The 16,149-nt window shown below is 39.7% G+C and overlaps 2 protein-coding genes across 2 annotated transcripts in view; one reads left to right on the plus strand and one right to left on the minus strand.

Annotated features, from left to right (window-relative positions):
- Positions 1-16,149, plus strand: part of RALGPS1 (Ral GEF with PH domain and SH3 binding motif 1) — a 311,729-nt gene that overhangs the window by 124,558 nt on the left and 171,022 nt on the right. Inside the window, exon 10 of the mRNA XM_060251609.1 lies at positions 2,866-2,992. Within this exon, the coding sequence (XP_060107592.1) occupies positions 2,866-2,992 (127 nt within the window). The remainder of the gene's footprint in view (positions 1-2,865; positions 2,993-16,149) is intronic.
- Positions 10,419-16,149, minus strand: part of ANGPTL2 (angiopoietin like 2) — a 31,522-nt gene continuing 25,791 nt past the window's right edge. Inside the window, exons 3-5 of the mRNA XM_060250676.1 lie at positions 14,959-15,152; positions 13,215-13,485; positions 10,419-12,020 (exon numbers count right to left, since the gene is read on the minus strand). Coding sequence (XP_060106659.1) covers positions 11,821-12,020; positions 13,215-13,485; positions 14,959-15,152 — 665 coding nt within the window. The 3' untranslated portion in view covers positions 10,419-11,820. The remainder of the gene's footprint in view (positions 12,021-13,214; positions 13,486-14,958; positions 15,153-16,149) is intronic.

Genomic DNA, 16,149 nt, shown 5'->3' on the forward strand with positions numbered 1-16,149 from the left:
TAAGTTTACAGAAAAATCTGTTTTGGGTAAGCATGGCCTCAGGTTTAGTTATCTGCAGATAGAGGGCACACTTTGGAAATAGATACAGATATATGTTTGATATGAACAGCAAAGACTCCACCACCATGTATATGATGGCTTACCAAAAAATTGATTCATAAAGATTGTTATTGTTGTAAAACTGCCAGGAAACAATGAGATTATGGCAGTAATATTTTGTGTGGTTTTAGAATCCAGATCCTGTCAGGCTCTGTACCAGAAAATAATAGTATTTGGATCAAGTATGAACAGGTTAGATGCTGTGTGGAAAAGTAAATGAGTACGCTGAACATAAGGGCAAGGTATACTTTTAGTGCAGTGGTATCTGTAGCCATGGAGTTAGTGGTGCTGATCCAGGAAGGAATGAAGCAATAATAACCTGGAAAACAGAAAACAAGACAGTGTAGCTGAGATGAGAAGACAGAGGGTAAAGCATCAGAGCAAATGCAAATGTGTAAGCAGCAGCCAGTTGCTTTTTTGTTTATACTAAAGGACCAAGCTGGCCCATTATTACCATATGTGGTTGTGAAGATGTGTGTGCTAGGCATTTGTCCATGTAAATGAAGCCCATTTCCCAGTTTCTATTCTAATACAAGCCAAGCGCAAGAAAGAAGTTATTCTTCCAACACCTCCCCCTCCTTTTTAAAGGAGGCTGCAGGCTGAAGTTCTAACATGGCATATAGATGAACACACAAATTCCAATGGATTGTGTTAACATAGGGACATTATTCTTGGGAAAGTCCTATACAACTCCTGTGATCTGGTATCTTAAAAATAGTTTATTGAGCAGGATATAAATATACTGAAGCAGAATAATAGCAGTGTCAATAGCAGTGAATGCTAGTATGCCCACAAGAAAAGCACATATTCCAAATGCCTTCTCTTCCTGCCCACATGAATATGTACACTGTAAAGTGTTTTCTTAATAGGGATTAGAGAGATTGAGGATGGAGATCAGAGATGAAAGCTGAGGGTTTATATTAGCAATGTGATAGGATCCTGAGCCACTAACTCATTGAGGGAGAGGCCCAAGTATATAGGCACTAAAAATGTAAAGGAGTCTCAAGCAGAAATTTTGGTGGGGATGCCTAAGGGGTGTTTGCCCCAGTTACAATGGGGATACAAGCTAAACGCTCAAGTAATGATATAAAGAAGTAGGGAAGAACAGGAGGGAAGCTTGTAATGTCTGTCAGAAATGGGGAGCTTCTGTGACAGCAATCTAGGGCAGGAGTCCCCAACCCCCGGTCCGTGGATCGGTACTGTTCTGTGGCCTGTTAGCAACCGGGCCGTGGGGTGAGGCAGAGCAGCCCTGCCAACCCTTTCCCCAAAAGAGGTAGCACAGCCTCGCCGCCCTTTTTGCTCACCTGGAACCTGGGTGGACTAAAGAGGCAGCGTGGCCTAGCTCCAAAGTACCACCTCTTTCATCTGGGTGGAAGGGGTATCGCAGCAGCGACTTTTGTCTACCCCTCATTTAAAGACCCCCATGGGGGGCAGAGACAGGGCGGGGGGGGCAGCCTGGGGTGGCAAAAACCCCAGCATAACCTCCCCACCGGTCCATGGAAAAATTGTCTTCCACAAAACTGGTCCCTGGTGCCAAAAAGGTTGGGAACCATTGATCTAGGGCATGCACCTTTGGAATTCTGACACAGGATGGTAGACACAGCCACAAAATGGCTACTGTATCTTTACTTCAATCACACAGTGAAGATCCTTGTGGTATGATGCACCTGCTACCAAAGCAATGTTTTTAAACATCTGCACAGCCTATCAAATCTCCAGTGGCCAAGCAGAAGCCTTACTGGGCAAGAGCCCCAGCTGACCTTGCCTACTTTCAAAAATATTTGACAGGTGCCAGGAAAGATGTTGGTGGCCCAGGGCCCCATGGACTAGAGTGATGCCAGCAGTAATGCATGCCTGTGGTAGATGCTGATTAAAGGATAAATTTAAAAAGCAGAATGCAAAGAGTTTGACTTTCTTGAACTTGGGAGGGAGAGTACATGTGAGCTCACAGAGTACTTCCTGTTGGGGTGGTGGGAATATTATGGAGAGTATTGTGAGGACAACATCCAAAAAGAACTCTTGGGGCAAGCAAGAGACATGTTAGAAGTGTTCTTGGTAGAGTAACCAGTGAAGCTCCAGAAATGGTTATCAGCTGTCTAGTCTTGTGAGAAGAAAAAAAAATCGTTAAAGAAGACAGAAGTAAACCGGAGTTCCATTGTTCCAGGAATGCTAAAAGTTTTTAAAAAGTCCATTGTGTCAAAAGTACCTTGATTAATTTGTTGAGATACTTTGACTAATGGTTTAACATTTTTTTTAGTTTTTCTGGGTTAGTATCCCTTTGGTTTTCCATTGATACAAATCAGCTAGGGGTTTTCTTGTCTGCATCACCTTTACTGGTTCTTGGCATTTGTGCTGTGAATAGCTCAAAACTGTGTTTCTTGAGCCCTGTAGAAGTGGGAGAGATTAGCTGATTATGAAGTTAGCATGAAGGGGGACAGAAAGAGGCTAACAAAATGAAGATAGCAACACCAGTACATTATTATAGGATGTATAGTATGTTTATATGATTAAATGGTAAAGTTAAAAATTGTTCTTTATTTTTATAATTTTATGAAAAGAGAAGACTTCCCTGAAATGTTCCTCAAAATGTTAAATATTGATTTTCACATACAAATTTGAGTGGCATTGTAGATGATTTCAAATTCATTGCAAAGGAAAACTCAAAAATGATTTTAACTGAAACTAAGCTCCTCAGAATGGTTTCTTGTGTTCAGTCAACTTTCTGAAGAATTTTAATAGCTTTCCTTTACTTCCTCCTCTTTTCAGCTTCTGAATCGCAAAGACAAGACCACCTTTGAGAAACTGGACTATTTAATGTCTAAGGAAGATAATTATAAAAGGATGCGGGAATACATCAGAAGTTTAAAGATGGTCCCCTGTATTCCTTATTTAGGTAAGTGTGAGAACAATCTTCAATAAGATATCTTTGCTGGTTCTAAAAGGCATACTGGATCTCAACCACATGTTAAACCAATGTGGTTCAGTTAGGCTGTGTGTGAAATATCCTTGAAACTGGGAGTGTGGCTGTTGCTGCCCTGCCATGTGATGAGGTGTAAGTCTCCATTTTTTTAGTTGTGGAGAATATGAAATCGGCACAGCAGAATAGGTCCTTTATCCTAACACAGAGGTTCTCTCATGATGGAGCTATACCAGAGTCTCTCCTCCCTTCAAAGCTCTCTAAGGTCACTAGCTGCTTTGACCTGATGGAAAATTCCTATCTGCCCTATATATGACGGAACAGTGTGAACCAAGGCCAATTTGCCAAGTCTTCCTGAAAGAAAATGTATTTGAAGTTCACTCTACTGCATCCAGTAGCCTGTCTCCAAATGTTTCTGTGTTTTATACTCTCCCCCCCACAAAAAAGGGAGAAAATTTCCAAAGATCCTAAATGGGAGAGGGAAATCTTATTTCTGGCATCAGCTGACTAGTACAGGACAAAATATATTCTGTGTAACACATTTTGTTGAACATGGACAGTTGCTTCTCTTGTTTGTTAGATTCTTTTATTTTTCTCAGGTTATGGTAACTCTGCAGGTTCTGCCAAACAATATGGTGTTGAAAGGTTAAAACAGAGAAGTGTCACATTTTTTTATGCTGGGTTTGTCATGTGTGAAATGAGATATCTGTGATTTTTTTATACTATAGAAATTGCAGGGATATATGTATTATATTATGACGTAGGAACCAGATTTAAGAAGATGTTACAGTTGCAGCTCAGGTTTATTGAGAACTCCCAGTGCAATCTCTTCAAAGTAGAACGCCTTCATAACATTCTTAAAAACAAACAACTCCCCTTCCCACCTGCCTCGTCTTCATTAATGAATGTTGCTGCTCCCCAAAATTGGAAACGTATTGATTTCAGTGATCAAGTGTCTGCTTTTTCAGATATCTCCTAAAAATGCAAACCTAGAGCACAGAAATTTAAAAATAATGTACTGCCATATGTTCACAGACCTCCTCAAAGTTTAGTATTTGAATGCAGGCAAGAGGCCCTTCATTAGCTCATTTTATTTGGGCTTTTACTGTTTATTCTGTGATTGCACTGTGTAGGCTTTGGCTAAAATCCCATGGCATGTGTTTATTTTGTGACTTTTCTGAAGAAGTATTCAGAAAATCTTCTTTTTGCTGTCCTCATATCAAAATGCTGGATATGTTTAATGGTAAGGTCTTCTTCAAATGTTGAGCTATTCACTCATGTGTGAAAGCTGAGTGTACTCATATGGTTGTGGGGGGTTGCTGTGTTGTGTTTGTATGTGGGGGATCCACATTCTTTATGTCTGAGAGAACTATTCCTGGCTAGGTTGTGTGTATACTCTGTGTATATGTCAGATTGCAAGATATTGCTAGCTTGTAGTGCCAGGTATAAACTCTCTTTGTGTGGGGAGGATTCACATGCACATTAAAGCTCTCCCTCTTAACCAGTTAAAAGTAGTCAGGAGTTGGGCAAGAGGAATATGAGAAGTATGCATTCATGCTGTTTATATTTGTCTGTCTTGCTAATTTTCTTTCTCTGGTACTTTCTCCACTGATAATATTGGAGACAGTTGTGCTTCCTGTGTGACATACAAGTCTATCATTAGAACATTGGCGTCAGTGGTACAGGTCTATATTAAGATTAACAAGAAAATGGGAAAAAACTTTCTAAAGTGTGATGCATTTATAAGAAAGAGAACAATGTGGAATGATAGAGATGTACTTATTTTGGTTGTGTCCCACAGAGATCCAGAGCAGCTTACCTGGTTCTAATCCTTTCCATATTATCCTTACAACAACCCTGTGTAGGTTAGCCTGAGTGTGTGTGACTGGCCCAAGGTTACCCAGCAAGCTTATGTGGCAGAGTATGGTTTTGATCCTGGGTCTCCCAGATCCCAGTGCAACATTCTTGCCACTACACCATGCTGTATTTGTTGCAGCAATCACCATCCGTGCAAGACAAAAAGGTGAAGGCTGGAAAAAGGTCACTTTTTCTTTCCATTATTGAAGAGCCACTGAACTTTTAAAAAACATGTTACATTTTGCACATGATCTCAGTGGGGACTGGCAACAGGACACCAGTGGATGCAGTAGGCTCAGTTCACAAATGACAGTTTTTCTTTCCACTGTTCTACACCTTTGGCACAGAAGATCTCTTGATGCCCTGGTCTCTCAATCATCTTCTGGTAATTTCACATAACCTTTTACTCAGGCAATAGGGCTAATATTTTTCTGGTGACTTCCAGTTTGCAAGTTCTTTCTTTACTGCAACCTTTAGTTTCTTTAGTATTAATGTTATAGCTCCATTTCTTATTCTTGTGTTCTTTTCCATATTCATTCCTTCTATTCCAACATGTTCGTCTTGTAGATAGTTGCTATAGCAGCAGCTTATTGTGTTCTATTTCTCTGCTTCGGGAGAATCAGTTAACTAACAACGACCTCAAGAAGCATAGGTGGATTGATTGCAAGGACTTTAACAAATTTTGCAACTTGTCTAAAAATGTGGGTTTTAAAAAACAAACAAACAATAGAACACCCCTTCCCCCGCCCCAAGGGCAACCATCTTATCTGAAATTTAAAGCACACGGCTAGTAAAATTGCTGCCATGAAGGCAAGGTGGAACTTGGTGGTAGTTGAAGTTGGGGATGGCATGCTGTGGAAAAGAAACACTACTGGAATTAATGAAGTACTTTAATATCAAAGGAAATGAGCATACTTCTAGGGTCTTCCCTGCATGTAATTTTTATGGTTGGAAGACGAAAGGAAGGGAGGATTATGAGGTGGATCTTTAGTTGAACACAGCACAATTTTTGTGGCTTGAGGAAGCAGTGGGTTTTGAGGATTTCTTCAAAAATCCCAGAAGCTTTTCCAAATCCATAAATTTAATTCCTTAGACCATCCACCTCAGTTATATATTTCCCATGAAGTTATGAATTATGTTGGACCGTTATCATGCTAGCTCTTAACATAGGTCATTTCAAGGTTAGTATATATAATTAATCACGTCTCAAACATAAAAATCACCATATCAGCATATAGAAATATATTCTCATACCATAGACCTTTATTGGCATTAATAGAAGAATACAGTATACTTTAAAACCAACAGTGACACTATAGAATATAATAAAACCTTAAAAAACCAACAAAAGTTAAATGACATAAAATAGCAGTAGGCTATGCATGAGTAAAAGCCTCTCTGATTTGGATCGCAACCTGTAAAAAGCAAGCAACGTGAGTAGTGACAAAGTTGTGTTTCCCGTGGAGTAAAAAACGAACCTTGGCATTGTCAGAAAGGCCTTGATGGTCAGAAAGCAGTGCATCTAGGTATCTTGCACGTGGACTGCTATAAAAAGGGCAGTCCAAAAGAACATGAGGGACCGTTTCGATGACTCCTTGACTACAAGGGCGTCGTCTAAGATTGCAGGAGATTCTGTGGTATCTTCCGAAAAGGATGGCCGATGATAATGCATTAAATCTAGCCAGCATGAATGCTCTTCTTTGGTGAGGATCAGTTAAAAAGAGGAAATATATTCATAACCTTAACATTTAGAATGTGTGTATAGTATTTGGCATAACCTCTAGACATCAGTGTCATCACATGTGGTAAATGAAGTCTCAGCTAGTTTAATCACTGCTTTAATAATGTTTGTTGCTGCTGCACCTCCATATACAAAAACACTGCTTGTTATTCTTTTGTAGCCCCCATGGAAGGCTTTTGACATTTACTTATATTTTAGAACCCTTCTGTACATGCATATTTTTATTTGTTGCATCCACAACCATATGCTCAAGACAAATTCCTTCTCAGTAATTAAGGGTCTTTCAGCCCAAACAACATTTCATAATATGTGACCACCACCCCTCCCTTGGGGACCAGCCACAAGATGCTACCTGTGAGCTTCTCTTGAGAATTTAAGTCTGAAATGCCTCAGTTTGCAAATCAGAGGCCTGATTTGGTTTGGGACCACAGCATAGGCATTACGAGGAGCTCCGGCTTTCTCCCCATACTGCTTTTCAGACATAAAATGGACATCAGGGGTGGTGCACACCTGCAGGCATTCAGTGCATGGGCAGTTGGGGAAAAGGGTACGGGAGGATGGCTGAAGCCCCTTATCCCCTGGTGTGTGGTCCCAATTTGAATTGGGCCCTTGCAGCGCTTTACAGTTGTATTCCCACAAGAAACTCACAGCTGCCATATGGCTGCAAGTCTCTATGGTGATCACTTATTTAATGTAATGCACAGTTTGGGCTTCAAGTGCTAAGTATAAAGGGACATATTGGGTACACTTTTCTTCAGCTACTTCCTACAACTTTTAGAGGATATTTTCTTCACAAGGCTCAGCTGGGGCCAGATTTAGCAGAATCTTTTCCCTTCCCCCTCCCATATTGGCAGCTTTGCTAGTAAACATGCATTTTGCTATCTGCTTGGCAGGGGAAGGAGACAGAGTTCTTTCTATTGTTACTGTTGCAACACTTCAGCCTCTTTTTATTGCAAAAAGGTGATTGTGGTAATTGTGGTTATATTTGGCAACTCCTGTTGGCTGATATACTTCTGAAGGAGCAGTAAAGAAAAATAACCTTAATTGTTCATGACTTTAATTCTCCTGTGTTTGGGTAAGATGAATGACCCATCATCAAGTATAAAATGGAGTCGCAGTCTCTGTTAAGTCATCCATCCACCTTCCAGTGTGTTAAATGAACAAGTTCAAGTTCTTGTAAAGCCATTTTATTCAGAAAAGTTAAGCCAATAGAGTCTACCTTTTGGTGTGTTTGTAAAACTTGGCTTTCAGTCATATAATGGAGTGTGAATGGAAGGAAGTGAAGAACAAATATATAGTTGCTCTGTAGCCTGGAATAGCCACAGCAGGCTGCACAGGAATGTTATGGGGTTGTGTAGTTGAAGTTTTAAAAGCTTTTTTCCCCTACAGGCTGGGAAAAAGAAAGACTGTCAATTGCTTTCCAGGAGCATCTCTTAAGAAATGCGAATAGGACTTGCTAGAGACAATGAAATGGTCAAACTTCCTTTTTCTCCCAATAAGAAACAGAGAGTTGGGAATGTCTGAAGAAGGGGCTTCCTGGAAACAACAAGAAATAATGTATCCATATGCTCTATATTTTGGAGTAGAGAAAGAAAGCATTTCTAGTTAAGTAAAAGTAATTACATTCAAAGGTCATGAGATACATGGTGTCTACCATAAGGAAGGCCAAGCGCAGAAGAATAGATGCTTTTGAGCTATGGTACTGGAGAAGAATCTTGAGAGTCCCTTGGACGGCAAGAAGATCAAATCAATTAGTCCTAAGTGAAATCAACCCTGTTAGGTCAGCTGCTGAAGCTGAAGCTCAAATACTTTGGCAACCAAATGAGAAGGGAGCACTCACTGGAGAAGATCCTGATGTTGGGAAAGACAGAAGGCAAAAGAAGGGGACGGCGAAAGATGAGATGACTGGACAACATTACTGATGTAACTAACACAAATTTGAGCAGACTTCAGAGGATGGTGGAAGACAGGAGGGCCTGGCGTGACTTGGTCCATGGGGTTGCAAAGAGTCAGACTCGACTGTGCGATGGAACAACAACACACTACCTGCACCACAGCTGCATACTCTGTCACAGTCCAGTATCTTGAGACACCTTCCTTGCAAAACTCTAGAGTGTAGGGCATTAAGGTGCACCAACGTAAAGGTATGCCTGTGGTGAGGAATGATAAAAAATGAGCAGAAACCGGGGTAGCTCTCCAGGTGGAAGAATACCAACAGGTTTAGTAGAACAAACACATAATTCGCTATAGATTGTACTATTATAATCATATTTAAATAGACATTTCTTAATCATTCTTATGACTTCCTGTCTGGTAAATGCATAAAAGGAGTCCAAGGAAAGACTGAGGAGCTGTAGTAGTTGCTTGACAAATTTATCCCAGTGAGAAACATAAGAGTCCCCTCTGACTAAGCTGAGGTAGCCCTCTTGGATGTTTAAGTGAATAATTTTAACTTAAAGAAGAGCCTTCATCCAAGCCCAAGCTTCAAGAAAAGCCAAGCCCAAGCTTCAAGAGATGGTTGTCCCAGTTCAGCTTGAACTGCTGCACAGTTCAGAATTCCACAGATGGAACATGGGAATTTAAGAAGAATGAACTCAAGGTCTCCTCTATTTTGTCAGTCCATATACCAGCCCCATACAAACCTTGCATATAGTGAGCCCCAGATGAATAAAAGAAGTTATAGATAAATATTTGATGCTGCTGTAACCAGTCTTTTAACATGAGCAGCTTGCACTGGCCAACAATCTCTGGTCAAACCAACCCCTTAAGTATTTAAAATAAGGGACCTCCTTAATATCATTGCTGTGAATTTTCCACTTGTGGTGTATATGAGATCCCCCCCCTCAAACAAAAAACAATGATCTTGGATTTTTGATAATTAACTATCAGATGTTCCTCCAGACAGTAACAGAGAGGCAGGCAATGGCAAACCATCTCTAAATATCTCTTACCTTGACTTTTTTTTTTTTTTTGCACATACCAGAGAAGCAACAACAAAGATCTAACATAAATTAGAACCATACAGTTAAGGAAAGGGCCTGGCAAGGACTCAGAGGTAACATTGTGTCTGTTAGAGTAGCAGGCTGGATCTTGTCAGCTTTTCCACTCCCTCCCTCACCACATTCTTCTCTGTTCTACAGCCCTCATCCCACACTGTTTTTATACATGTAGGCCCCTGATCTCCTGCACAACCTCTCCTTACTTTTTTACTAGCAGAAAAGCTGGTGGGATCCAAACCATTATATTTCATGTAATACGGTAATTTTCCAGTACATTGTATTGCCAGCTACAACTTCTAACTGCCCATTTATTTAACATGTTCTGCATGGTCCTCCTACTTGAGTGTCTTGCTCTAAAAATAAAGTTCAAGTCCAGTAGCATCTTTAAGAAGAACAAAATTTTATTCAAGTTGTAAGCTTTCATGTGCAAGCACACGTCTTCAGACATCCACACAAAAGCTTATACCTTGTGTGGCAGAATGCATCCACTCTGGCCTCCAGGCCGCATTCTGCCTTGCCCTCTTCCCTGGAGGGGCTTTTCCTTTCTCTCTCCCAGTAGCCACCACCACTACCTGTTTAATATAGGGATTTCTCACTGAAAGGACCAGCAGCCTCAGCTCCCCTTCCAAAACATTTTTTTTTTTGCGGGGGGGAGTACTTTTGTTTGAACATAGCTTAGCTTTGAGGTGATAAACCAGGACCCAAGAAAGGAAAGCCAGGGCAGTAATGGGACATCTGTTCTCCCCCCACCTTTACTTGGCACCTAATGTACATATAAGAAAAAAAAACCCAAAATTAATAAGAATAGTGTTTGTTGCTTTTATTAAACATGTTCATTATTACAAGGATAATCTGATCATATATTAAAATCCCTACTTTCATTTATATACAGGACATGCTACATCAGACATCAATACTTTAACACACATCATACATTATGAAAGAAATAAATGAGGTAATAAAAGTTTAGAATTTATGGTTTTCACTGTTCTTATAATGTGCTAAAATAATTTTGTTTTGGAAACTTGCCTTAGCAGAGTACTGGAATTCAGGTTTCTACAATTGACTTTAGTTATAAATATGGTCTCAAAATTCTCTTTTAATGTATATACTTGGCAATACTAATGAAACATGACAAATATAGTTTTGGAGTACAAATAGTATCTCCCAAGGATCATAACCTATTGGGTAAGTATGTATAAATATTTTATATATCTATATCCATCATTGGCCTGCAAAGCTGGATAGCTCTTTTTGCTATTGCTGTAACTACAGTGCTGGTAATGACTCTTGGGGTACAAAATAGCTTGAAACCTGTAAGTTGTGATTTATATGACAAAGGTATTCATGTTGAACATTATATTGAATCAGACCATTGATCCATCAAGGTCATTATTCAGGCTGGCAGTGGCTCTTCAGGGTCTCAGGCAGAGATCTTTCCCATCACTTTCTATCTGATCTGTTTATCTGGAGATTCCAGGGATTGAACCTGGGACTTTCTGCATGACAAGCAGAGGCTCTTCCACTGAACCACAGTCCCTCTCCAAATAAAATCAAGGTTTCTTTTGAAATTTTTGAAACACACCTGCTTGATCAGTTTACAGATAATGGGAAGTGAATTAACAGAAAGAGATAAAAGTAAATTGTGTGAAATTATTAATTTATTGAGTTTTAATATTTCCTTGAGCTCTGAGAAATAGTGGGGCTTTATTTGTGTTAGGTACTATGTGGATTCTTCAAAGCAGACACTTCTTAACAGCTAACAAGGAACAATCATACTACCTTTCTATGGTGCTGTACTGGCTACATCATTTCAGAGGATATAATTTCCTGTGTCGAATGAATTTATTATATCAAGAAGTCTTGCTGTACAGTTTTTAATATGTCCAGTATTTGAAAATGTGTATATAACATACAGAAATATTTAGTTGATGTGACAGTATTTTTAGCATCTCAGTTTATCTACAGTCCATTTTATCTGACAGTTTTTAAAAAGAAAAACTTTTAATACAAAGAGAGGTGTTTCTTGCCATTTTGGTCTGGAACAATTCTTCAAAAATACAATATACAAGTCCTCCAGTTAATAGCTGTCAATGTACAATATATTACATTCTTTGCTGCTGAGAAGATGTGTTCTGTATAGCACATCCAAATGTTGTAGGTTTTCATCTTGATGCCTCACACTAAAGGCATGAGGAGAATTGCCTTCAGTGGAAAGTGTTTGGGTTAGGCCTAATCATCATGACAACTTTCTTCAGTGAATATGAACCCCCTCGGAATTCAGCCCAATAGACGCCATCTTGGTATCGACTTCGGTAGTGTCCGCCTCGGTACCACACACCATTAAGGTTGGAGTGTGCACATGCATTGTACCACCATCCACCTTTCTGGTAATGAGCACAGTTACCTGTAATAGAAGGGAAGAATTTCTCTGTAAAAAAGCAGGGTGGATCAGTCTAGCTAAGATGGCCTTATATGTTCAGCTGTTTTGGTTTTCTGTGTATATTTACATATATAATGTTTGATGGTGTATATGGGAAGATACTCTTCCTTTGTAGTTCTACAATCCTTAAGGATTATATGGGAGTACACTGGGGGCAGCATTGGACCAGCGTGATGTATGTGATGATGGAATATCCTTTTGGTTACTAGTACATTAGAATACACATCTTCTCTGTGAAATAAGAAATAGGTATCTGTATCATTCTTTTCAGTTTTGTACAGGTGTGACCAAGAGCACATGGCATGAGTTACTTCCGCCTTAGCATAATGTATCTACCCTTAAGTAATCATAGGCCAGTCATGATTTAAAGGGGTGTTCTGAAATGTTTTGAGAGAATGCAAACCTTGTGTTAACAGGAACTTCAAAATCCTCCTTTTCTAGCTTACCATTGGATACCATATCTTTTGCAAACTACTCCTGTGGGCTACATGAAGTGAAGAGTTTCTTCCAACCTCATCATAATCAGAGAAATTTCAGATTGGGAAAGGAATTTAGTGCTGACCTTGATATATGAGTTTCCTAACCTCCCCAAATCCAATGGAAAATATGGCCAATTCAGAGGAAGGGCTGAGTTGCTCTGAACTTTGAAGAATGTCATAGAATGAAAATTTACAGTAAGCCAAGCCAGAATTTGTGCACTCTGTTAAGTGAGATTCAATTTCTTAGGTGGATTTCTCTGACCTTTGATTGCTTCTGTTACCTTACTAGCACATGCCACTTTTTGGTCAGTCGGTGCCCAATTTGCTACCCTTGGACTTTTTAGCAAACCATCTGTGAATTTCAGATAGGCTGAGCATTTTAGGCAGTGAGACTCCCATCCCCATAATTCTAGCTTCTTGCTTTTGTTGTCTGATTTGCCTAACCCCCTTTGCTGGCTATCTGCCTCTCTTGGAGCTATGTTCAACAGACTGCTGGCATGGAGCTCCAGGACATTCTGCAAAAACAGATTTGCTTAAGAGCTAGCTTCTCTAGGTTATATCTCTGATGTCTAGTATGAGTAATTTAGTTTTCCGTTCAATGTATTATATAAAGATAAGATGTCATAACAATTATTTTCTCTAAGATACATTCTCATAAAATTCCTAGTAACTTTTGTACCTGTATATACGTCATGATCTCTGTCCAGTGTAGTGAATTGTTTCCCATTGTGCCACGTGAAGGAATCTCCAGCATTACCATTGTATCGGCCCAGACGTAACTTGTAGTATTCACTTTCTGGCTCCAGTCGGAAACTGGCATATTCAGCAAATACTTTACGACCTGACCAGTCTTCCATGGTTATTAGCAATTTGTAGTTGCCTTGATTGGTCAACCAGTAAATATTTTCTAAGCCCAACCAGTACTCTCCATCTATGTTACCAAACCCTTGCTGTAGAAAAGAAAGAATAAGTGAATTAGTGCATGGTGCCAAATTTATATAATGATACTTAATTGCAGTAGATTGTGGTGCTTTCATAGTAAATGAGTACAACTCTCTGGGATGCACTATCATCTCTGAAAATACAATGATAAATTCTTTCCTTGGATTTGTTAGCTCTCTGCCTTCGTGAGGGGGGAAATGTTGTTTTCCAAAGGTTGTTAAGGAAGCTATTAAGTGTCTGTCTGGTTTCTTGTGGACCAGAGCCCACCTCTTGGAATTTATGACCAGCATTTCTTCTGACTGATTCTCTCATTGGCAGTTTAAGAATGATCTCATGTAAGAAAATGAGCTAATGTAAGAAATACAGTTTCCTTTCAGCTGTGCAGGTTTAAGTTTAAATCATAGGTTAACTTACTATTATGGGAGTTGCTTTCCCATACTATTTCACATGCTGTTCTGGCAGTATACGCATCTTGAACCCATAGTATCTTCCTTCAAACATCATCTGGGCAGGATTGAGGAGAAAATATGAGCAGGAAAAAACCATGGTATTGGCCCTACTCATGTGGTTCAAAGTGGTTGCTTACTTACACCTCATTCAATTACATTCAATTACACTAGTAAAACAGAATGTGGACTCTTATCTGGGAGAACCGGGTTTGATTCCCATCTCCTCCACTTGCTGCTGTTGCAATGGCCTTGGGTCAGCCATAGCATTCGCAGAGTTGTCCTGGAAAGGGCAGCTTCTGGGGAGAGCTCTCTCAGCCCCACCCACCTGACAGGGTGTCTGTTGTGGGGGAGGAAGGTAAAGGAGATTGTGAGTCACTCTGAGATTCTAAAATTCAGAGCGGAGGGCAGGATATAAATCCAATGTCATTGTCTTATTATTACTACATTGTTAATATATAATGAAATAATTATACAACTCACGGCCTGGTTGCTAACAGGCCACGGACAGGGAACAGTCCATTGATTGGGGGTTGGGGACCCCTATACTAGAATGTGCAATTAATGAAGCCTACAAGGGAAAAGATATCTGATAGACCATGATTTGCTCCCTCTGACAATGAGTGTTCTAGTAAACACCCATGTGAAGACACACGAAGCAGCCTTATACTGAATTTGACCAGTGGCCCATGGGGTTGGTGGTCAGTATTATCTACTCAGACTGGCCGTACCTGTCCAGGATCTCAGGTAGAGGTAGTTCTTATCACCTACTGTCTGTTCTTTTTAACTGGAGATATCAGGGATTTAACCTGGGATCTTCTACATGTAAAGCAGTGGCTCTTCCACTGAGCCATAACCTCTCCCCAACCAGGTATCCTGCATTCTTCTGGGTTGTTTATAACTGCATGATATGCAAACCTGTAGTCTTCATGGATGTAATTAAGTGTGCTAACCCCTTGTTAAAAAGACTTCAGACATGAATTTTGACAACTTTTCTTAAAATTAAAATACCCAGCCTTTTTCATTTGTCCTAACCTTGTAAGTTTCCCAGTTCCTGAAAAAGTTGACAGATCCATCTAGACGTCTTTGAATTACTGTCCAGCCACCAGGATCATGCCGTTGGTCACACCAGACTTGCATCAGACGGTTTGTATTTTCAGGCTTCACAAGGTATATTGAACTGGTATCATGGCCATCTTCCAAAGCCTGCAGACAGTCTCTCCAAGGACCTGGTTGAAAGCAGATAAATAATTACTCATTGACACAGATATGTTAATGTTTCATTCTGCCAGCGTTATTCCCTGATGGAAGGGCACATCAGCCAGTGATGTGAGTTTTCTGAGAAAATTTGAATTGGAAAATATTCTGGAAAATTTTCAGGAATACAAATTAAAATAAAATAATTTTAATATGCAAATAATGTTAGCAAAATTTAAATAGTGTCTGAAAAAGAAGATAGATATAATGTACAAGCCTAGACCTTGTATGAGGCTTGTCCATTCTTCGTTTCCCACATTTAACCCACCTAATGATAGAATTGCAGCACGACAGCATAAATAGCTATAGCTAACAGACTATATTTACTAATGTGGGTGTAAACTTTCCATGGAACAAAATTCCACCCCACAACACTGGCATTGGCTACTTTATTGGGGCTTGTTTCAGAGATTATGGAGGCAGAGGGGTTGTTCAATCTCCAGCTGTTTTCTGCAAGGAAAAGACATTCATAATATGTAAAAATTCTACATTTCCTCACCTCCCCTTTAGTCTCTAGAAGAGGTCTGCATGCAGACTTCTCCGTCTACAAATATGTATTGACAGTCTGCTGCAAGGGTGAAATGAGGCTTTTGGTTTAACTTGTCTGTAGAGAATTCTGTTTGCGTATTTGGGGTTTTTTTTAGTACAATATTCTGTTGAATGAAATTTGCAACATATATTCAGCCCACCATTCAGTGCTTCAAGATGAAAAATACCAGTTTAAGAATTCTTGTAGTCAAGATAGCCAGGAAAGTAAAAATATACTGTACTCCAACATCGTCCTTAAAAAGCTTTGGACACCTGTAACATGCTTGGTATCCTTGTTTATAATATATTTCTCTCTTTGCAATCCAGACAATGGCTTGACTCCTACACTCACTGTTAAAGATGAGAAGTAGAATGATGTAGCATACATTTTAATAGGATATCTCTTTTAAAGATCAGAACATCCTTATCTATGCTCAGGAT

The sequence above is a fragment of the Heteronotia binoei genome, chromosome 12, assembly GCF_032191835.1.
Source record: "Heteronotia binoei isolate CCM8104 ecotype False Entrance Well chromosome 12, APGP_CSIRO_Hbin_v1, whole genome shotgun sequence".
Classification (NCBI taxonomy): Eukaryota; Metazoa; Chordata; class Lepidosauria; order Squamata; family Gekkonidae; genus Heteronotia; species Heteronotia binoei.